Here is a 25,112-nt window from a genome sequence, read left to right as displayed (position 1 = left end):
TGTTTAGATCTGGAAGATTTACATAAAAGAACTGGCAGAAGCTGCTGACAGATAAAAGTCAACACTGCTCCTTCATCTTTTGGGAATTATGGGAAACATTTGTAAGTACACAGAAAGTTGAAAATAATGAGTGTATAGCAGTCACCCAGAAAAAAAATTGCAAACAATGGCAACAGCTCTCCAGCACCACGACTTTTATTCAAAAATTTAATGTATTTCAAATGAAATCAAACATGTTTCCTCCTCTAAAAAAAAAAATAAAAAAAAAATTAAAAGCTTAGAGCTGTAGCTGTAGCAACAGAATACAACAGTGTTGAAAAGCAGTCTTATAAGAAAGTAAAACTGGGTCAATCCTTACAGCCATTAAAACATCGGGTAACCTGACACAGATACAGAAACAATATTATTAGGATAATCCTGGGCTGAATCTACAAAGAAGTAATCCCACCATCCACTTTACCTTCAGATGAAGAAGAAAACTCTAAGTCTATATGTAATAAGACTTTTTGACCCATGGTATGGTATGATATAATATGGTATGATAGGGATTAGAAATCTCTAATGTGGAGATTTCTCTGCATAGCAATATTAGTGTTATTTTCTTATTCCAATATATTTCACACTACCAAGATCCTAAACAAAAAGGATATATCAAGTACATGTATTTAATGGATGAACCTAAAGATCTCTCTTTCGTAAATCATTGTTTGTTCACACTCCTCTGCTGAGGTAGCTTTAATTCAGACCTTAGCACTTAAGGAGACGAATGAATTTCATGAACCTTTAGAAAGCTGTCAGGGTCCCAACTGGTTAACTAACTCTAACTGGCAAAAAACCTTCATTTGTGTACTGACCAGTACACTGTGTTATGAAATTCATATAATGTAAAACCGGTTTATAGGAAGTATATAAGAAAATTGAAAATGACAACAAAGATGGTGCTCATGAAAAACTGGCTGTTTTTACATCACCATCTGGAAGCCAAAGATTAACTGAAGTCAGGATAAGAAGGTATGGAACAGGATTTCAGTTTGTAGTGGGAGAATTCATTTGCAAAGACCAAAAATAAGAGACAAAGCCTCTCTAAGAAAACCCAAACACACCAAATCCAAGAAATCCTTTCGTAACCTTACAGTGTTAGAGTGTCTTGTGAGCTAAAACACGGAAAAATGTCTCACTCTTGAAAACCAGTGGTGTATTGTAAAAGAGTGAAACTGAGCAGAATAGGATGAAACTGAAAGAAATATTTTGTAAGTGATCTTGGAAGGTGTAAGCTACAGAAGGGCAAAACTAGAAAAAATAAATCTGGTTAAGAACTGACAACATGTTCCTTATGATCTTTAGCTCAGATGAATCAAATAAAAGCAGCTCTTTCATGAAATAAATGAGGAAAGCAGAAGCTCTTTTTACATCCTCTACAAAGACCCAAGACAGGAGCAAGAAGCATTCTGATCCATTGCTTCCCTTTCCTCTGCTACTCAGCAGCTACCCTACACTGACCTACTCCAGCACAGCAGAATGTGCTGTAGACATTCTCCAACTTCCTTGTAGAAAATTCATGGGTAACAGGATCAATGCTATCTCTGAACTTAGAGGACTACTAAGTGTATATATGAGAATGACAAGAAAACTAATGTTGTGAATATTTAAGTATTACTAGTGTACAGCTCTTCTAGAGGTCACACATATAAAACATCCAAATCAGTTTTTCCATCATCCTGCTCCTGCCAAGAAAGTTAGCTGTCTTCTAACCCATACATATCTGCAAATATAGTGGCACTATCTATGTATTTATCTCCATTTCCACATAGGTACAGATCTTAAAGCAACAATCACTCAGTTGACTTGGAATGTTGCTTATAGGATGCAATAAAGGAGTAAAAATATATTCCTACTTGCACAAGATGTGATCAAACATGTGGAAAGGCCTTCTAGCTATGACTCACTCAGAAATGGGCGGGGGATTGAGAGGCTGAAAGGCTGCTGGCAGACTGGAATAATCCTTCTTTCACACTCGCCAGCAAGGACTGAGAATTGACTGTTCTGTCCAAATGCCAGGTATATCCTGGTTCTTTTCCTGCTATCCTACTGTGTGTGGGATGGTGTAGGGGTTGGGGGGAAGACAGAGAGAGAGAGAGGAAAGAAAGGAAGTCTTACATTCATGGTCTTTTTATTATTGTGCTCCAAAGAAATCCTTTGGTCATCTTGACAGAAGAAAGAACCAGTTACCTTTATCTGGCCCTAGCAGAAGGGAACATCTTTTCCTCATTTCATTTGCCTTTTCAAATTTATTTATTTATTTATTTATCTATCTATTTGAATGTCAGCCACACCAGAAAAAAAAAGGGTATCTCACTTGACTCCCAGAAGGAAAATCATTCCAAAAGGATTAGTTCTGTGCTGAGAACAAGAAAAAGAGGAATACATTAATTTTAAACTGACCTGATTTTTCTAAAACGCATATGAGCTCTTGTTTTTAAGCACAGTTCACATGAACTGCCTGCATGAAGCTGGAAAAACTTGTCTCCTAAATAGCTCAGATGTGGCAACTTCAGAGAACTTTACTGAGGATTTTACAAGAGAAAACCCCTCAAAAATGGCAGCAGGCAGCTGGTCTAACTCACCTAAGCTCTGCTATGCTACCACCAGGTAACTATTTATTGCAGGACCTATTACCTCTCAAAGGATTTTAATCTTTCATGTGCCATTAATAGCCTCTCAAATAATTTAGATGTATCAGTATGAGCAATCATCTAAACTGTGGCCTTATTTAAAGGGAAATACCCTTTTATTTTTGCTTTTTTGGTGGTTTGGGTTTTTTCAAATAGCATATTTCTTGATCTCTCAGGGGAGCCAGTCCTTCTGCTTCTCTTTTTCTTGTTTCACTACATCAATCTGCTTTTCACCTGTCAGCTTCCCATATTTCAAATCTTCTCTCAAACTGAGAAGTAAGGCTTAGGAGACAGAGCAAGGTGGCTGGTTATTCTGTAATGGCGTTCAGGTAGGACTGAGCAACTCAAAGGACCAAGTCAAAATGGTAATCTGTGTTGCCTGAGGCTGAGGAGCAAGACATCAAGAAAGTGCAAGGCCACAAGCGTAGACTTCTCTAGCTACACATACTCAACTTGTTTGTCTGCTGATTACAAAACACTGCAGGATAGTTATGTTTTAAACTTGTATGTCTAAAAACTGGTTTGGGGGTTTATTTTATTTCCCCAGAATAGCTACAAATTACATATCACAAAATTAAATGCAGAAATTTAACATATACTGGGAGGCAATAGTGCAGTTTTGAGTCATGCTAATAAAGACAAGAACAAAGTTTCATAGCCTATTATAGTGTCCATTTATGTCACAGTCTGACAGTGCTCTGTAAATATCCAAAACAAGCTGCGAAGTTTTTTATAGAAAACAGAAAATAAGAATGGATTAAAGATTTCTGAAAAGCTGCAAATAGGTAACCAAATAATACTTAGCATGACAGAAAACACAGTATTTTCCAGAACATTAACTTGATACTGAAATAAGAGAATTTCATGTTTTTACTTCTGCGTGGATATCAACTTGAACACAACAGAACAAATTGGATCCATATTCAAGTCTATTTTTTCCTGCTGGCTTTATAGCTTCCCCATGCTTTTTGCACATTACATGTTCCCTCTATTTTGCTCTCAGCATTTGGACTCTCCTTCAGGCATTCTGTAATCCTGCCAGCCAAAGAGCATTGCTTTAGTAAGTAGATCTGCCAACTTAAACACCAGCCTCCTAAGGCAGTCAAATAATGAAACACACATGTATGTACTTGCACATAATCTGTCAAATACCTCTCTAGCCCACTACAAATGATTTTTGCAATCTGGGGTTTTCAGAGGAGCATGCATTAATACATAGTTTTCAAAGATCAAATGCCATGGCTCTCCAGAGTTCTCTGTCTTGTTTGTATACTCAAACTCAATGACACTGGAATTTCCATATTAACATCTAAAGATATGAAAAATGAAAAACTTAAAAACACAAAGGTTTTTGTGCAGAAAACTTCATATGGAGTAAGAGGAGAAAACTTCATATGGAGTAAGTATATCCTTCAATTTCTCCAATTTGTCAGAGAGGTCTCCTGCAGGACAGCACAGATTCTGCCATGGCAGAACACTCTTCCCACGTTTCTAGTGTGTCTGGAAAGTTAATGAATAACCATTCCAGGTGTCAAGAGTATTTTTCATACTTCCCCCATTACTCATCTTTCATCCACACTTGATGTCTTGACTTCCACTTTCTAAACTAGTGTTTCCTGAAAGAGGAATCTAATGTATGATACCAGCAATAGAGTAACCCAGGAAAAGCTTTGAACTTCGTCATACTAGGATAAAATTGTGCTGCTGCACCTCTTGATTAAGTAAGGTTGCAATTACATGGCAAGATAAAGATGGGAGCAAAAGCGTCTTTCAAGGAAGTAAGTTAGTATTAGAAGAACAAAAATCAAGTTTCAAGGATGGTAATTTACTGTGTAATGTCATCATTTGCCAAATTCCTGTACTGTGAATTACAAGTATGATACAACAAAAGCCCCTCAAAACTAACAGAGATGCACCATAAAAACCTAAAGTAAGAGGTGCTCAAAACATGTGCCACTGAAACCTTCTATTGTGAAACATGTTTAACATGTACAAAAAAGTACTGAGAATTTGAAATTCTTGATTTACAAAATCATGAAACAAGTAAGCTAACACTAAGTTATGCTCCAATACTTGTTCAATCTGTGCACTCACATTCTAGTAATTATTTTGATTTTGATGCTTATATTTGGATTCCAACTAGTGCAGGAAGAGGTATGCCAGAAAGATTTGTTTTGCAAGGAATTGTTTTGGACATCCAAAACATAGTAACTGATGCCAGACACAGAGTGAGAATATGCTACTCACTCCTTGGGACAAATGAAGATTTACAGAGTCAAACCTAATCAATTTCTAGTTCCTGGCTTTATATATCCCAATGAAATGTAACTGCTAAGGTTCTCATATGTTAAGAGTTTTTAAAAGTTACTCCCTAGGATCGCCTTTTTGAAGTGAAATCTACATGGCACCCCTATGATAAAGAGATTAACCTTAGACTATCTTAAAGCAGTAGGTTAGTTTGTTTGGTTGTTTTTTTAATTGTCTGTTTTGTTTACCTTATTCCTTACAGGAACCATGATAGTAGCTTTGCTCATGACTTAGTACTTGTCGTTATGAAGTTATGAAGTTCTATGAAACACTAATTAGTCATGCCATTGGAAAGAGCACAGGTACCAACGAAAAAAACCTGTTTCCAGAGAGAAAGCTGAAGGCTGTGAAGAACAGGTGGCTTAATACCACAAAGAATCAACCTGAATGAAGCAATTTTAATTCAGTGAAGATCTTGAAAAAAAACAAAGCAAGAATAAGCGGGAAAGGGGGGACAATTAAATAATTTTTAAAAATTGCATCAGATGTTATACACTGAAAAAAGTTGTACTTTTATGTATAAACACAAGATTTAAATGCAGTTTTGAAACATTAATGTTCTACTGTTAGGGTGAAGCTCACTGTCAATACACACATATATCAAGGTGATAAAACTCTGTATTTATTCTAAATAAAATAATTTGTTACAGTAACAGAAAATACAAATAAAATTGGCACCATTTCACTTCCTCAATTATAAGGAACCCCTATTACTGTCACATTAGTTACCCAAACAGGCAGCCCTAAGGAAAATATCAGCCCTGCCGAAGTATCTATCAGCCTAGAGCAAATTTTTAACATGTATCAGTGAAGAGTTCTGAACATATTAAAAGAAAATAACCTGGTGAAAGTAGTTTCCGTAGTGTCATCAGCAAATACAACTAAGTATATGTAGTTTCCCAAATGAAAACATTTTACATCTGAATTCACAATTCTTACCATGTAATGGACATTAAAGGGATAAAAAGTTAAGTAACAGACACTAAATGTGTACTAGAGGAATAAGATTGGACTAATTAGTAACAGGCTTTAAATTCATCTAGAAGTTAGGAGCTGAAAACAGGAATAACAGGGTGAAATTACATGCCCTGCATTAGCCCAGGACCTCAGAAGAGATGCTCAGAACAGAGTTTCCCTTACTTTTATTCAAAATTTATGAAAGGACTGTCAGACTCTGTTCTTTATGCCAGTGTTTATGGTGTAGTATTTCATGCACATTCATATGCTATGATTCTGGTATACTGGAATCTCTTCGAAAAGATATAAGATTTGCACTCCCAACCCTAAAGATATTGTGAATTTTGCCAAACAGAACTAAGAGTTAGAACTATGGGATTTTTTCAATGCTGCTAAATCTTGATAATAGGTCTGATCCTGTTCCTTTTGAAGTTGAGATGGGTTTTGCCACCAATTTAAGGGAAAATAGAATAGTAACCTATGGCTTCTTGTATGAACAAGTTCTTGAAGTAAAGAAAAAAATCTCAGTCGTGTATAGTAGTTTCAAGAACATCAGTACTTTACAACAATTTTATTTTTAGTTTGCATCCAAAAGGGTTTTGAAGAAAATATTTTAATACTCTACTTAGAAGAGAGCAGCACACATTAACAAGCATGGGCATGTTCCATCCAAACTACTAGACAATTTACCACTGTATTTGACTGACTGGCTATTTAGTTCAAACAGACATTGAGAATTAAAAAAAAAACCCAACAAAATAACCATTCTCATCTAATTGGCATGTTCTTACTGTGTCATAATAAAACCCTACATATTTGTCTTAGAGGAAACATCTGGAGAAAAAGCATAACAGTTGGTAACTGTCTTCCCCTTTTTTGCTAAACTGTTCACGCAACTCAAAGTCCTGCATCCTAAATCACTCTGGAAGGCACCAGCAGCCCACTAGCTTTTTCAGTGAAGGTTTTAATATCAAAAATAGATTACTTTCAACTTGCTAAGAAGCAAGATTTTATGCTAGTTGCTCTGTAGTAAACATTGTTCAACCAGTGGTTTAATATTACCCCCAAATCCTGACAATAATGGGATTGTGAAAATCTCTTATTTCATGTAGGGGACTGCAGTTTACAGAGGCTACCAGAAAGTTTTTAGAGTTGTAAGCACTAGGTTTGATCCAAGAGGCAGTCAGAAAAACATGGAAGTTGCAGGGAACGCATGCTAATCTTTCAACCAACAGTAATTAACTATGAATACAGCGAAGAGAATTCAAACATTACTCTGTGGCCTTAAGAACCTCTCATTCAATGTACAGAGGTCCTATTTTCTGTTATTTCAGAAAAAAAAATTGCTACTTGCTGTTTAGAATATGTTCCTTAAAATTCTATCAATTGTCCAGGCCAGATTACAAGGATGACTAGAAAAATTTTTATGCCTAGAGCTGGCTTGCACTGGAGCAAAAAAACCTCCCTTAATCTTTTTCTTATTAAGAAATTTGCTTATTTAGGCTACTGACTGGCTATGCTAGTCTGATTTCAGAACAATTGAGTAGATTTGGACTGACAAGAATATATTCTAAATTGTACTTAAACATCTGTACAGATTTTACTTCAAAGTACCTAAAATAAGCCTTCACAGAAGACCCATGTACCAGTGGAAACTGAAAGGCCAAGGAACAGATCACACCTTGCTGCACCCCATGGTGTCTTGGTGCCTCAAGCTCTTTGCAGACCACATCAGGGCAGATGTCTCTCATGCATGTGCCAGTCAGCCAAGAGCAAAGCAGGAAATGATGGAGGGTTTTGCCACGGTCTCTGCTGCTCCTAACCTGTGCCAAGCAGCTGTGTCTTGGCAAGGAGACCATTCAAGGGTAAGGTCAAAAACACAAGAGACATTTTCCTGCTCCTTCCATCCAAGTGCAGCACATGAAAAATTGCAATGAAATTTGTATGAAAAAATAACACTAGAGGACTGGAATGTGTGCTCACAGTGTTGAACAGCATGTGCAAATAAGGAAAAGACTGAACATTTTTCCCCTTAACTGCTTATTTCTTGAATATTCCTGGGTAGAGAGATAATGAAACCACATACAGCTGTGCAGCCTTATCTATCATGATGCATAATTAGCGGTTTCTTTCATTATTTCCCTAATTTAAGTGCCTTCATCTACCTCTAGCAAAAAAGAGCTGAGGAAGAGGACTGGGAAATAAAAAAGTAACCTTGCAAACTAAGATGCTTCTCTTTGAGAGAGACTGCTGGATAAGCCATAACATGCTTTGAAACGTTGATTTGCAGTGTACCATTCAAAAGTTTCTTTGCCAAGAATAGCCCTCCATCTAATCTGCTATCTACCAATGTTATCCAAGCAGGATGAAGAGATCTTGGAAGAAATAGAAATAGAAGCTTAAGATAGCACTTAAGTTTTCTCTCCTAACCGCAACAAATAAATTCCACTGTTATACTGTAAACAAGACCTACAAACTTGGTGCAGCCATGCCTCGTGCTAGGTTGTCGTGGTAACTATATCCCAGTAAAAACCACCTCAGAGGTGCATTCCTGCTCAGACTACAGATCTCAGGTTGCGCTATGCTTCCTTCCTTCCCAGGTGGTGAGCAGGAGGCTATGGAATTGGAGCGTTCAAACATGTTGCATCCAGCAAATACAACCCCAGACAGGAGAAAGAGCAAAGTAGTGAGCACTTGAATTATACCAATCTAATGTGCTTCATTAGAATAATTTGGCTTTTTGCCACTACGTTTACAATTTTAATTGTGCATGTTTTTTACAGAGAAGCATTAAAACGTTCAAGGAAAGCAGAGTTAACTTTGTTTTTCTAAAACATAGACACTAAAAAGAAAAAAAAAAGGCAAAAAACACACTGTGAAAAATCAACCCCATCTATTTTACTGGAAAGATACAATAGCTGAATTCTGAATGGACTCAAAGTAACTGCCACTCCTGCAAGAAGTCTCCCTTCTGCAGGAGCATCTTCCTGTCCCAGATGCCACCAAGTGATTTGCCAGCACAGGTGGAAACTGGTATGTTTAGACCAGATTTAGAGGGCAGATCTTACTTCTTGCCCTCAACATCCATAATCTCCAGTGAAGAAATTATCTCTGATACTGAACTCTGGGAAATGTTCTAACATAGCAAATGATGAGGAGCATATACAAACAGACCTAGTGGATTGTACAAGAAAATTGTCTGACAGCTAATTGAACTGTTAAAAGCATTTTTCATCATTCATGTCATAGTTTACATAGTAGTTTTGAAGTATAAGATAGTCTCAAAATATACTTCTGAAGTGTATAAACCATATGCAATCACATCTTTCCTTGGATCAGGGTTTCTGAAAATCTGCCTTGAGGCTCTTGTTACCTGAAAAGCCATCAGCTTAAATATAATTTTTTAATGCTGTCTCACATACAAACTATTTTATAAAGCGAGTCAATAGGTGAAAATAAAGTACAAGATTTAGGTGTTATTATTGTGGACAATATTTATAAAAGACTGAACAAAAAGCAGTCACATTAGTACAAAAGGTTACACCTGCTAACACTTTATGAAAAGATTTCAGGCAATGTCCAAGAATGCAGGCATTTCTACAACACAGTAGAAGGAAGAAAGCAAACAAAAAACAAAACCCCAACAAAAAAATCTACAAGTGCCTTTTCTTAATGAAACCATCATAAATTAGAATTGCATTTTAGATGTGTATTTTGCTGAAGACATGAACAAAAGTTAGCAACTATTAACCAGAGTTACTATTGTTTTTTCTTTTAAAGCCAGAAATTCTCTCTAAGTTCTCTCAAGTACTTAGATTCTTACCAAAGTATTCTCAGGACTTAATATCCTTGTCCAGTTAAAATAACCATGTCTTTAATATTGTGTAATTCGCTTTGTCATTCTTAGCTAGGAAAATAAAGAAGTTCTTTGTATTCTAGCCTTTAGATTGATTTCATGGATGTTCATCATGGAGACTGGCTTTGGTAAGACGCAGATGTGAAACAGCGCACAGCCAGCTGCAGTTACAGACCTGTGTTCTTTCACAGCAGAAAATCTGGATGCTTATATGGCATCACACAACTAAGTGGGCATGGTTATTTGCTCAGGACGCTGAATGATCCATTCTTGGCAAACACATAGTACCATGTATTGCTAAAACTCACAAACTGATGTTATCACATGCAAGCCTAAGGAAGAACTATTTGCTAACCAGTGAAGTTTTTTTTTTCAGATGTTCCTGGATCACAGCTACAGGACCAAGATGATTCCAATGAGAGGTGTAGCCTAATACACCTTTGCCATGCTTTACATCTGCCCCAGTTTTCATGTCAGTACAAGGTATCAGCACACTAAATCATTGCAACAGAAAACTAAGAAAATGTAAGTAAAGCCACTCAACATAGTGCCATAGTTGTAATCACAAAAAGGCATAATAAAATCAGTATGATACAAAACAGATAAATATTTGTTATAGCATCAAAATAGGAGTGTCTTATTATTTCAGCTTCTTAATGCAAAAATGTGTAAAATAAGGCTTTAAAAATTTATTAGATTAATTAGATTTATATAGTCAGGGAAAAGAGATTCACTTTAGTCACACAAGCCTTTTCCCCCAAGTGATATATTTTTCACAGGAATATCTATTTTTCAATTCAAGTATTATTTTCAAAAGCTCTCTCTCTCTCACTTTAATTTTCATCCTGTGAAGACTAAAATGCAACATGGAAGACGCTGTGTTTAAAGGTCCTTCCTCCCTCTTGCTTCCTTCCTCCTGTACCAGCAGGTGGGGCCACGCATCAACCATGAACTTGCCCAGGCCCTTTATCCATGTGCAGCTGTACTCGTACTTGCAAAGCCTATCCCTGTGCTTCCCGTGGCGCTTACAAAGGCTTTTTTAGTTATTATCAACCCTGATACTATCGCTGTGAAAAAAAATGCTCTATCTCACTTCGGTGGAGCTTGCAAAAATCTTTGCCATCATCAGTGATAAAGCAGTTGGCAAGGAGTCTGTTTTCAGATGCATGCACTTATCTGGCAGCTAGAAATTTGCCTAGAAATGTTTTCACAAGTAGCCGGCAAGGCTTTATGACAGGAACTTGCCCCATTTCTCAGTGCAAATCAAACTCAACTGACACGAAAATTCATGACTGCAACACAGTTCTGACAACTGCAGCAGGGCAAAGGCTTATACTCAGATTGGCTCTAAAAAGAAAGAATTCAAGGGCTCTGGCTTGAATGGTAAATATATTTACTATTTGTATTTGTCATGAGATAGTGACTCATCACTTCATCCCATAATTTCCTTTTTCCATTTGCCTAAATCAGGCAAGATGACTGTTTTCTTGCCAGTGGAGGCTCCAGGTTCGCCACATTTTACTCACTCTTATGTCCCTCAATACACAAATCTAAAGAATTTTCACAAATGGATTGCTACACTGGCTTTACAGCAAAATTAAAGAAACAAATCCTACAATACATTCAGTTAAACCATGCACAAAACGTTTTATGCCCTCTGTCAGTTTGGAACTCTATCAGATATTGCATAACCTGGTTGGTGAAAGGAAAGAGTTTCAAACGTTACATGTCATTATCTTTATGTAACTTGCTGATCTGTATCTGTTCTAGGAGAAGAGTGAAAAAAAGGTTGGGCTTTTTCTTAAAAAAAAAAAAAGTCTGTTTTATAGCTTCATCACAAGAAGGAAGAACTTCAGATTATTTTTAGGCCCAAAATCAGCTGAAATAGTACAAAGTGTCAACATAAACAGCCCTTTTAAGTTACACAGGAAGTTGAAGGAACTGCCGAAACATCAAAACAGACAAATTATTCATACAAAGTTCTGGTCTGCCCTTCTGCAATCTGATCTTAATTTCAAAGCGAGAATTTAGCATTCCAAGTTAAATCTGTAAGTATTTCAGTCCATCAATCAAAGCTTTATGCTCTAAAGCCTGCTTAAGATCAGCCTTCACAAACCAGGTAGGGAAATGAATGATACTGTATGAATCAACTCTAAATGTATATGACTGTATCAGATGAGTTAAATCAATGTTTGAAAAATGTATCTGGACTTCATACAGCTTATACACTATCCATTTGCAAAGATTTGAGGAAAACTGGGATAAATTGAGAAGAACCAGCCTAATGCAGCTTCAATTAAAAAAAAAATCATTCCAAGAGAAAAAACCCCAGTCATGTAAAATATTTCCTGCTTCACATAAACCTCAGATATCTAATGGGGGAATAAAGATGACCCTATGCTGTGTCTCCATTGTTTCAAGTACCTCAGTATTCCCAGCAGCAGCCAGGTGGGAAAAAAAATGTGACGTGTTGGGTCACTTGGAACCCCTCAACTGTGAGAAGAATTACATCTGCCTTGCCATAGCTCTAACATTGCATCAGGCCTGAGACTGGAAGGTGCTAGAGACTTCTTGGGTTTTTTTTTTTCTCTTTTCTTTTCAATACCCTTTCAGACGTAATTTCAAAAAATCCCCAGAAAATCTACTAAATAGAGTTCTTTATTGACAAAGGTAAGGGGAAGACAGGCAAAATGTAACAGTCCTAAAATGCAGCTGAGGAATGCCAACTCTTGTCTTCACCAATAGTTCAAGAAACTTAAATAAATGAATAAGTGATGAATAAAATAAAAATATGGGGAGTTAAGTGTTTTAATGGAACTTAAGACTACCAGCAAGGGGGGTTTTGTTTTCAGATTGTCTTTTAACATTTAGGAAGCTCCCTGTTTCTAAGACTGGCTGCATAAGACATGGGCCTGATGAGCATCTCTACCCATGTCACCAGCCTCATTGACTATAAAATGCGTTCAGATGTCTATGATTATTTGTGTATGAGTAATATGCCATTGTGAGTACAGCAGCATTGTGCTTAAATACTGCAAATTAGATCCAATACAAAGCAATCTGGACATTCATGAGCAAGTGATCAGGGTTAATAAAACCAAGGGAAAAAAAACATTCAGAGTGAATAATTAAGTATTAAAGAGTATTGCAAGTATTAAAAAGTTTTTTCTTCAAAAATAAACCTAGGTATATGGCAAATTAAAGGAACTTCTTCGATTATGCATAAATATTCTTTGAAATCGTAAGTTTCTGATACTCTTATTCAACATATATGCAACAGAAGTACATGCAGAATTGAATCTCTACAGAATTAAAAACTATACAGATTACAAATAAATGAGGTACGTTTAAGAAGTCTTAAGTTACAGTTCCCCATTATTTGTCATTTTAATCCAAAGTATTTTCAATTCATCAAGTAATGAAAATGTAGACTTGAATGCATTTGGTCAGGTAAGCTTCACACTACACATTAATTTATTTGAAATACACTCCAAGGGTGTAGAGAGAAGTATCATCTTGGGAAGAATCTTTTGGCCTACTGCCCATTACATTGGCTGCTGGACAATGTTAACTGTGCTATTCCCTGCCCCAAATAACATACACAAAAATAGTGAAGCCACCTGTAAGTCAAACACGTATTGCTACATTGTTCTTTATCTGAACTATATTTCTTCCCTCACCTCTGTTTTTACCCTAATTTTTGTAGGGTAACTTTTGTAGGGTAATTCTGCTAACCTAAAAGTTTCACCTTCATTTTGATTTTTATAATATTCTTTCAGTATATTTCCAAATCTGTTTCTAAAATTCAAAGCACTCTCTGGTTTAAATCTCTTCAGAAAAAAAGATCTGTAAAGAGACTATTTATAATTACTTTTCCTAATTTCTTTTAGGAAAGCATACTTTATTTTAACAGTAATTAAGCCTGAAGTTCAAATTTCTATTCAGAAGAGTCTAATCCCTGGTCTTAGGGCATTATGGAGGTGTCTAGCCTCTTATATGAAGCTTAAAATCTTTAATTCAAAACCAGCTATGGGAACTCTTTTTTTTTTTTTTTTTTTTTTCTCAGAAGAAAACAAGGTTGGACTGCAAGCTGATTCTTAAACATTTTAGAGCACAGCAGGATTATGTGAGCAGGCTTTGAGATGAAGATTCTCAGTTAAATCAGAACATTTTCTTGTTTTCAATTCCCAGAGTCCCATGGTATTAAAAATAAACATATTGCATGCAAATAGTACTTTGTCTAAAGGCAAAAAAATCTCACATAGGAGGTCACATATAAGCAGAGCCCCCCCCCCCCCCTCCCCAAAATCTGCAGCAGAATTTCCCAAAGTAACTCCCAGCAGCTGAAACTCCCATAAATGTTTGTTACAAACACAGTCCCAGCATAGGCTTGGAAATACCAAGATTAACACCAGGACTTCCCAGTGCAGTGTTGTGGCCAGCTCACAGCATGGTGCTGTGAACAGAAGCATTGAGCAAGCATGAGTACAGAAACCAAAGAAGTCACAAAGTGCTACTTTTTAAACCAAAAAACATCAAAGCCAGGATGCTGGTTGCTTCACCCCAGTATGCACATGTAAAGAATGGGATTTTCTTTCCATTCTCTTCTGCTCAAAATGATCTGTCAGCACTGAGGTGTCTATACAAAAAACCACTTCTGCAGTTACATATGATGGTGATAACTATCTCCACAGGTGGGTTAAAAAAAGAGCCAGTGTCACCTGAGCAGCATAATTAATATCCAAAATAAAGAATTATCAAAGATGTCACAGTTTTTCTTTTATAAGGAAATACTCCATTTTTAGAACTATGCCAGTGAAAGAGAAAACATCAGGCTCTAATGACTAGCAGTTAAGAGTTCAAGGACTTCAGAGACAGGGACAGTATAACTTAAAATGTCCCAACAGCCTCATCTGCCCTCAACTTCATCCTAACAATGATTTACATCTAGGCACTGCAGACTTGTAAGCAACACTTACTACAGTGCTTCAGAATACTGCTATATATACCAGTGCAGATTCATTCTTTATTAAGTCCCCACCAACCAAGAAATGCTTCTGCCAGGTTAACTTACTTGCCACATTTATATTTTTGTATATTTCTGCCCTTATCTTTGCTGTTTATCAGCACAGCTGAATATAAACTTATAATATGCACAGAGGGGTGAAAGTTGATAAACTGATACCACAAATTTGCAAGTGATGCTGAAAACATTTCTCTGTAGGTAGTGTGATGATACTATTCATTACTATGGTGTCACTGTGAAAATCATGACCACATACTACAACTCTTATTACTTACAGTTAGAAACCCAGAGAATTTATGAAGTACTAGAATTTGAAGAAATATAAGCCACTCTAGACTTCTCCAATAAGCTGTAAAGCCTATTCTAAAATGCACTTAGCTTACTGATCTGTAAAACCCAACTATCTGAATGTGAGTAGGTAAAAGAGACAGAATCACTTGGAGGAAGAGGTTTTTTTTTGTTTATTTTGGTTTTTTACCCCAAAGCTTTTCCAATTATAAAAGACAAGACTTGTTTCTTCTCTTAACAGAAGAGCTCTGAGAAAATTCTGAGTTGTGCCTAACATACTGTTGCAAATACAGGTTAAAAAGCAACTTAGGAAGGTATTTCTTCTGGTTAACCTTTTTTTATGTAAGGCTATCTTTTTATACTGCATGCCATACTCCCAAAATGATAAATCTGAATTTCTCTTTATTATAATTTCATTGTTAATTTTAAAATATTCATTTTTACCTTTAATGCCACAGGTTACCCCCCCATGACCAGAATATGTATTTTGCTGCTAGCAAGAGATTTGTGGTAAGAACATTTAGAATGCATAGTATTGGACTCACCAAGAACTTTCTCAATACTGAATTTGACAAACCACAAAAGGAACATTTTCATCAGTTTCTTAGAAACCTAAAATACATGTTAACCGCTTCATTTTCTACTAAAGTTTTTACAGAGGAGAATTAGAAACATACATTCTGACCTGTGAGATGTACCTCACAGTAAGTCACTGGTCCCTGTGCCTGAGGCAAACCACACTAAACTGCAAAGTGTGTGAGCTAAACATTACTATGTAGAAACAATTCTTAATTGACAGAAATGAGCTGTACACTAAAAAAGGTGACCAACAGGTGCTATATACATGAAAGTACATTCAGACAAGACTGTGAAACAAAAATAACCTGAAACCAGGCACCTTCTGAATACTGACCTTGTTGCTCACTCTCTGATTCAGCTTTTGCAGGACTTGGTGCTACTGGAAGAGGCCGAGGAGGACGAGGCTTTGGAGTGGGGGGAGATATTTTTTTTCTTCCAATGTACTCTACATAAGTTCCTGGGAAATCCCCCCTCTCCCCTGTGGTTTCATTAAAGCCATTCAACCAACCAATTTCCTCAGGCTTTGCTTCTTCCCCTTCACTGAATCCAAGTGCTAGTAAGGTACCTTTATTCACAGTTAATATATCTCCTAAGTGCAAGTCAATATCTTCTTCTCGTTCCTTTTTGTAGTCATATAAAGCTCTGTATTGATATCCCTCAGCACTCATCTTGGCAAATGATTTAACATTCAAAAATGTTACTAAACAGTATTAAAATGCAATTGTCCAGTTATAGTTTTATGTACAGATAAATTCAAGATGAGTTAAATGGGATGAAAAAAGTCTCTTAAGTAATAAAATCCAACAGAGAACGAAAAACCACAGTCTGCGTTTTCACTGCTGATGTTTTTACCGATGTATTTATTCTCAGTCACTGTCTGTTGCAGAAGTTAAGTGCTCCAATTCTTCTGTGTCTAGCAATAGCCTTCGAATTAGTTCTTTTTCTGGGCTTCCAGTCACTTCTTTGTCTCCATACACAAGTTCAGCTGACTCTTTAGCCAGTCACACTTCCTTCAGATGTATTTGCCACAGACTGCCCACATACCTTAAATATTCTGCCACCGAATTCTGCACACATGCTTTTCCTGGAAAGAGAAGAGAAATCTGATTAAATCATTTCACATTCTCTTGACGATTGTGAACTTGGTATTTTACCTATGACTTAAGCTTTCTGCAACCCTGGCAAAGACTGTGTACCACACAAGAACCCTATGTGACAATAAAATCAAGCAAGAGCACAAAAAATATCTCCAGGCAGTGTTTGCATTTTTGTAAAGGATATGTGTCAAATTACTTGAACCAAATTTGTACCCCTGCAGTATGAGGCATGCTTCCTCCTCTGTGACTTACAGCTACTGAAAAGTCTCAGGGCAGGAGGGCTGGAGCTATTCCTCTAGTGCAGTATCTAACCTGGCAGCAAGATTTTGTACATTATCTCCCTGAAGCCCGACAGCCAAACCTCTTCTCCACAGAAGGTCTGTCAAGACAGAGGAGGAGCTTACTGTAATTAGCATTGACCACAGGGGGTATCCAGTCTCCACCTGTTTATGACAAGGGTGAGGATGGGCAACAATCCCCATCCTAAAGCCTGTATTTCAAAAACCTTATGGAGGAATGTGTCTTCTTGTAATCTGTAGAAGAACCAAAGACTCAAAAGAACTTTTACTTGATGACTACCATATTTCCCCTTTTTCTTTTTTAAAGAGGGACTTTACCACTCCCCCATCTTCCAGATGTTTTTAAATGTGTTTATGGTATAATACTAGAAAAACAATCAGCAACTGAAACAGGCACACCCAGACCACCTAAGCAGCCCTAGCAGGAGTAAAATATCAGGGTGCATGCTTAACTTACATTAAAGGCAAGAGAACACAGGCCTGAACTTTTAGCTCAAGGTTGCCCAACCATAAAGTAAAAGAAAAAATATGACTAAAACCCAAATCTATTTAGTGAACAGTTGCTTGAAGACATATAGAACAGTGAAAGCTTTCTAAATATTATTTCAACTGTTACTCATTTTCATCTACTTAAAAAGACAAGCCAAATCATAATTTGAAATGCTATACTGGAAAGTACTAACTACACAAAGCTGCACTGAAAAGTCCTAAACTACATCTGAATAAAAGACCTGAGAGAGCTGTGTAATTCCAGCAGGTAAATATTGACTATATATTATGTATTCAATGTGTAGAAAGCTCCATTTATGTTTTGGTGAAACGCTCCCTTTCTACACTGTAAAGAGACATCCGTAGACAGGGCTGGAACAGGGAACATCTGACAGCTCTTTTCCACACCATTTTTTTCTAATGCCTCAGTCATCAAGTCCTTTGAAATGTGACTGACAAGCTAAGAAGTGTTTATAAGAACGCATATGGGCTTTCTGTGGCAGGGAATTAACCTGGTCCCTAATTTGTCTGTGGCTCCTCTTCAGCCCATCAGGTCCCTACAGCATGTTGCACAACATCTCTTGTGACAGAACACAGAAGAAAATTTTGTTGAGTTCTTGAAGAACATCCTTATCATCCATTTCAACCAGTTTTTGTTGTAGAAAAGAATTATGTTAACCCTGAATAAGACTTCCTATTTAAAAAAGCTTGCACATAAGTATTTATTTTAACAACTTGCAAATCTATCTACATGTATTAGGCATCCAGCTCCCACCAAACTTTTAATTAGAAGTTTCTGCAGCCACTTCTGAAAAACCAAACTATGTTGCCTATCTGATGCTACCAAATATCACAGACTTTGTAATTAGCATGAATAGTTTCACTGATGCTTAATTTTACCTCTTCTACCAGAGAAAAGTCTACTGACAAAAAATGGGGAAAAAGTACAAGTATCAGTATATCAACTAAATAGCAGCAAAGCCATACAAAAGCATGGATTTCTCCTGTTTCATGTAGCAAAAGAAAAAAAACTGCACTTACACAGTTTTGATACAAGTTTTATGATTAATACAAATGTTTCAAATCAAAACCAAGTATGCACAAAGCAAACCCCGCTAGAAAATTACCACTTTGACTACTTTAAATACTCTGAAATACTTTCTTTTTAAGGAGGGTTCAACAAGTGCTCTGCTACAACTACTTATTTAACTCCTACTGCCTATGGGCATTTTGGCAGCCAACGAAGTCTTCTAAACACTGCATAATTCAACTGACTTGACCTACTCCTCTGATCTTTTATTTTTAAACGTATGATAGCAACTTTACGGCCATCTATTTTAAATGATTACTTCTGTCTCTTATGCATCTCTTGAAAATACAGAACTGGAATGTTGTGGTACAATTTCTTATGACAATTTTAAAGCACATTTTAAAAACTCAAACCGTTAGAAAAACTCAGTGAAGTTATGACATCAAAGTTTCCTTAGATCCAGTTTCCCTGGGGCTCAGAGCTACAGCACCTGGTCATACTCACTTATCAGCACCACCCTCAGTACAGAGTACCCAGCATCTGACCTCCTGATCTATGGTTCATGTACCTGGAGACACTCCTGTGAGTCAGGCATTCTGAACTCCTTGGATTTATGCCTTTTTCTATTGTTACTATGTGTCAGGTTCAGGGATGAACTAAGACGCAGAGTTCAAAAAACTTGCAGGAAGATCTAACACAGGGACAAACACCAGTTTTCCACACCTGCTCAGTAACACTACAGTGTATCCAAAATGCCCTCTTAGAGTCCTTGGCTGAGATCCTGTATAAAAAAAAATTCCCTTTACTCCAATTGAAATTATACAGTTTCTGCATTCAGGTATTTTGACTCAAACTGACTTAAGCCAACTGGTCCTAAAATATATAGCTTGGACCATGTTAAATAGATTAAAACAAACAAACCAAACACTTCAGGGAAGAAATAGTCCTATATTTGAGATTATTTTGTTACTGGATTTCCATTTGGCTGGTCAAATGGAAAAAGAGGAAGAAGTATTGTAAGACAATAAATTTTCATTTGTTTTTTATTTAAGAGCATGATGCCACTAAAAGATTCCTGAGTTCAGGCAGAATTCCGGCCTCTCAGCAGAATCATTTACATTGAGCATTTCAGTAGGGATAAAATTTAAAATTCAACATAAAAATCTCAAGACAGTCCTACAAATTTAGATGGAAAACGCAGGGGATGTGGAATCTTTCCCTTCACCCTCCCCATCTTCCCCTGTTAAAAATGACATCTGGCTCCCACTTCACTGTTACCCAAGGGTTTCCTCCCACACAAGTTATCATGCTTTTGGTGCTGGAGAATAAAAACTTCTACACTGACTATACATGCACAGTGATACCAGAGGGGGTGGGCTGGTTACTGGTACAGCATGCCTAGTACATGATGCGAAGATTTTCTTCACCTTATATTAACAAATTCAATAACCATATTTCCTTGCACTGCAATCTCTCTAATACTAATTCCGAAAATCCCTAGAGAAATAGTGCCTAACACAAGCTCCCTTCCACTGCAGGATAAGCTTGGTAGATCAAAGAGCTGACTAACACACTCAAGGGGACACTGAAATAATGAGAGCTGAGGGGTAAGCAGGGAAATTTGCTTGGAGACCAAGTCTTCTCCCCACTAGGTGTCTACACACCTGTGACTCAAATTGCAGCTTTCTCTGAAATATGCTCTCCAAGTGGAGACGACCAAGTATCACATTAGAACACTATCTTCTGCAAGAAAGTGAGGTCTGTGGTGTATCACCTTTATATCGCTCCCAGTCTGAAATAATTATTTTGAATCTGTGGATATTCTGTCACAAGTCTTTGAACGAATCCAAATATATACACATTGAATAAGTACTCTAGGCACTGTACACCATATCTCATTCTGAAACATCTCAAAGACCTTATAAAGGCTGCAAACTATGGACGAAGACAGGTGATAATTTAAAAACTTAGAAAAGCAGTACAGTCCGAACTTCCGTCCGGTTGAGGAGGCCGTCAGGTTAAGCACTCCGTAGCCCCGCGCCGACACGCAGTCCCCGCCGCAGAGCAGCCACTCTCCGGGGCGGCACTCCGGGGGTCGCAGCCCCTCCACCGCCGGGCAGGGCCGCGCCGAGCAGGCGCTCCCGGCAGCGCGGGGACCATGGCGGAGCCCCGGGCACGGAGGACGCCGCGCCGACCGCTCCCGCCCCAGCGCTCCCTACGGACACCCTTCCGCCGCCCTGGGAGCTGTATCCCGGCGCGGGCACCAGCCTGGCTGCCCACGGCACTCGGGGCGGGGGCTCCGGGCAGCCCCGCTGTGGCCGCTCACCCTGCCCGTGCAGGAAGCGCCGGGCCGAGCCGCCCCGGCCGCGAGGGGAGAGGCTGCACCATCCTGGGCTCGGCCTCGGCTGCAGCGGACGGCCCTCCCCGGCACGGGCGAAAAAGTTGCGCGGGGCGGCGCTGCCGTTCGGACTGTCACCCCGCAGGAGCGGCCGGTGCCCGGCTCCGGGCGGTGGCATGGCCCTGCACCGCCCCCTCCCGCCCCGCTCCCGTGCCCCGGCAGCCGCCCGAGGGGCAGCACCAGCTGCAGCGGATGCAGCGGGACTCGCTTTACCTCAGCGGTGGCAGCAGCGGTGGCAGCAGCGGTGGCAGCAGCGGTGGCAGCAGCGGTGGCAGCAGCGGGGCTGTCACCACCTCCCTCCCACCGCCGGGCAGCAGCTGCCGCCGCGACACCCCACTCTCCGCCGTGCGCCCGTCCCGCCGCGCTCGCCGCCACAGCGCCTCGGCGGTGCCGTGCCCGCCGTCGGCTCTGCCCCCGCCCCGCCCCCGGCACCTCCGCCAACCCGCTCCGGCACCGCCTCTCGCCGCCGCTGACTGACGGCGGCACCGCCCGCCCCCCGCTCGGCCGGGCCCCGGCGCAGCCCGGTGCGGGGCTCGGGTGGCGCTGGCCTGTCCGCCGCCTCCCGCCGTGGCCAGCGGCCTTTGGGTCGCCGTCCTCGGACGCGGCGCCCAGAGATGCCTGCAAGGCTCGGGCGCCGCCTCAGCGCGGGGAGGCCAGTCCAGGCTGGGAGGCAGCAGCGAGAGGAGCGCGTGGTTCTGCCTAGTTCCTCCTTGGGGATTTTCCTCCTCTCCTTTCCTTCCCGTCCCCCCGTATTAACGTGGTGTGTCACGCTGGTCAAGTGTGAAGCTGGTGAAGTCCGGAACAAAAGCAGCCACCGTGGGCTGTGGATGTACGGCCGTGTGGGGAGCAGGGCCGGGCAGAGCAGCCAGCTGTCCTCCCTCGATAGACTCTCTGGGGCTCCGGCCGCGACTGCTTGTGGTCAGCGGCGTGGGTTTGACCCCCCGCGGGAGTGAAAGAGCCCTGCAAGGCTGTGTACTTGAAGGTCCAGGAAGATGTTAAAAATGCCTTCAGTAGTCTATTTGGCAACCTAAAGACGCAGAATTACCTTTAAAATCGATACTTCTTTTGGAGTAGAGACTGCTGTTTGTACACAAGTAAAAGCGTTGCTATAATTTAACTAGTGAACAGTAAAATTTTTGAGGAAAATGTCAGTTTATACAGGTTTTTTTTGCGGAGGGTGGGGGGTGGTGATGGTGGGGGCAGGGCGGGTTTGTGGGATTGAAAATTCAGGCTGAAGCAGAATTAAGAAATAATGTTTCATTTCTTCTGTCCAGACTGCTGTCTCTGGCATTTGCCATTGCTGAAGGCAAAAACAGCATAGATTTTGGAGGGGATTAGGCACACTGTCTGGTTGGAATGTCAGTCCTGGGTATTGTTCTAACAATGGGTATTTAGGCGAACTAAAGATCTCTCAAGTAGTATTTCCCAGCTGGTGACACTAGACTTGTCCCACAGGTGAAATGCAGGGCTAGAGTCGATGTCTTGTCTCCCTCCCCGCTGTCATGGTATCTGTCTGTGGAGGGAAAAGTCTCCACGGGAAGTTCCAGGATCACCTCCTTGCTTCCTCTCTGCCCTTCCAGGACATGTGAGCCTCTGCTTTTTTTTGACACGTTTTCTTCCCTGAACTTGACTTTTGATTTCGCTTTGAGCATCTCGCTGCTTTCTCTGTCAGTCAAAGAAAGAAAGGGACACAAAAGAGAAAAAGTAGGCAATAGCAGTAACTTGCTGGCTTTCCTGTCATGCCTATTGTGACTTCAGTCTCAAGGTCACTCCGGCTCTTTCACACCTCTTTCCCCATAGATCCCAGCAGTATCCCGGTGTTTCCAGGAATAATTTCCTATGTTTAATCTTGGTAGGTGAAAGTTATACAACAAGGTTTGCCCTAGGAATGTTGCAAAGCAGTACCCAGGAGACAAAATGGACAATGCACAAATTGAAAACCATGTTCCTTTTATCAGGTACTTTTCAGAGGGTCTTAAGGACTGCATAAAGCTTTTGCATGTTAAGTTTTCAGTGGGCTTTAATGCATGTGTTTGATTAGTTCCAGGTTTGCTGAGAAGTAGATTATTGAGAAATTTAAAGGTTAAGTTATTGAGGAAACATATAAACAGGAGGGATTTTCAAGGCAATGGTCAGTGACAAGCAGAAGACAGAAGGGTAAAATATGGGTAAGATCATCAAGGCAGGATCATCAAGGTACAGGCCATACACACATGTTTTTGCTAAGACAACTGTGGTCTCCATCTGTCTGGAGACCTTTTGAGCATTTCTGCTAGAAGCTGCTTAGGAGAATGCAATAAGAAAGTGAGCAGGTCCTTTTTTCAGTACTAGTAGCAGCTGGATGATATGACCCTTTGTATCTTATGTCTGTGTAAGCTTTCTGTGGTAAAGGTCATGCAGGACTGGAGAGGATCTACACTGGAAGCTCCCTTTTCCTCTAGGAAAAAAGTTCAGCTAGATCTTACAAAGGAAATTTTAAAGTATGGGAACTGAGAGGAAAAAACGTGCTCATCAGAGGATTTGTGGGGAAAGCAGAGTTTCTAGAGTATAAGACCTCTTCCACTTCAACTAACTTAATATTTTTTCTTTACTGGCACATTTTAAGCAGGAAAATTTCCTTCTGTTTCTTATAGGATGTCAGGGCAAATCCATTTGTGAAGTAAGATCCCTAGGCTAATGGACAGTGTTAAATTCATGGTTGGACTCAATGATCCTAAACATCTTTTCCAATCAAACAATGCTATGATTTTATCAGTGCTGAATCTGATCTCCTGGGACAGATAGACAAAGGTGGAAGAGACTGTGCAGGGGAGTTTTATTGCAATATTCCTTAGGTATGATGAATGCTAATGGCACATTTACTAAGTTCAGAAGAGATTTATGTGATTTATGACATATTATCATGCCATCCTGCAGCAATGGGGTTTTCAGGCAGCTGATTTCAGGGAAGGAATTGGAAGAGAATCAACGCATACATCCATTTTACTCCCAAAGATGAAAATTATTTCATACAGTGTAGTTGTACTGTTCTACTAGCACACATTGCTAAATGACTCATGTAAAATTCTCAAAGGAATGGGGTCACAAAAACAACAGGAAAAGCTATCCATAGTTATTGTAGACATGAATTAAATGCAAAATAAATATAATTGATCACAAGAAGGACAAGCATCAAAGACTGTGAATGGTGATGTTTTCCTGTCATAGCCAGGACAAAGAAACTTTGCTCTTCAGAAATGTGGCTTGAAGTGTGTTTCAGAAGTCAAAACAGCAGCATGAAAAGCAAGTTTCTTCACTGCTTAAAAGCTTTCTAGCATGTAAGGGAAAAGAATGAACTAAAAATAAGACAGAGAAATTCAGGAAATAAAGAAGCAAAACTTGCTATCTCGTTACTAATCAGAGAAGTAAGCCTGACAACTTTCATTTTAAAACTGGAAGGAAGCTGATTAGCAGCATGCTAATGGGCATCACAATGTGACTTGGTTTGAATTTATTTCTGTTCTGTGGGAAGGATAGAATGGTTTCTCTCTGGCCAAAACTCTGGCATCAGCAGTAAATTTTGGTATCTCAACTAATCAGACAAATCTGCCTTAGACATTTCTGCTTTATATTCATGTCATGGTTGACATCGAAGGCTGTTTTCCACTCTTCAAGATACAAGGTACTTGAGGAGGCAATGGAATCTCTATCATTAAATGTTTTTTAGGAAGGTAGTCAAATATCTGCCTGGCTGAGACACTGGTTGTCCTGGCTCAGCCCAAGAGAGGTGGCCACTGGAGGCCTTCTGCGATTCTGAGAATTTATTCTTTCTCTTAAATAAATTTTCCCATGAGAATTGAAGCAGCCCAAATTTGCTCCCCCTGCTCCCACCTGATATCTGAAAGACAGATGACTTCAGTTGTAAAAGAAATAGGGCCTTGCTTCTGCAATATGATCTTTTAACAAGGAGTTTCACCAGTCTGCTTTAGATCACATTTTTAGAACACAGAAATAATCTTATTTTAGTGGAAAGTAAGATTTTTGTCTGCTAATCACATCTAGGAAACACTTTATGTTGATGAAAATCTTCAAAATATTTTGCTTTAAAAAACCCCAAACTACCTTCAGTAATCTG

General features: G+C 39.3%; 1 protein-coding gene across 1 annotated transcript in view; it reads right to left on the bottom strand.

Annotated features, from left to right (window-relative positions):
* PIK3R1 (phosphoinositide-3-kinase regulatory subunit 1) overlaps positions 1–21,408 on the bottom strand; it is a 60,331-nt gene extending 38,923 nt beyond the window's left edge. The window contains exons 1-2 of the mRNA XM_030258789.4: positions 21,212–21,408; positions 16,020–16,769 (exon numbers count right to left, since the gene is read on the bottom strand). Coding sequence (XP_030114649.2) covers positions 16,020–16,353 — 334 coding nt within the window. The 5' untranslated portion in view covers positions 16,354–16,769; positions 21,212–21,408. The remainder of the gene's footprint in view (positions 1–16,019; positions 16,770–21,211) is intronic.
* Positions 21,409–25,112: the final 3,704 nt, after the last annotated feature.

This window comes from Taeniopygia guttata, chromosome Z (assembly GCF_048771995.1).
Source record: "Taeniopygia guttata chromosome Z, bTaeGut7.mat, whole genome shotgun sequence".
NCBI classification, from domain to species: domain Eukaryota; kingdom Metazoa; phylum Chordata; class Aves; order Passeriformes; family Estrildidae; genus Taeniopygia; species Taeniopygia guttata.
This window is presented reverse-complemented; position numbering and strand designations above follow the sequence as displayed.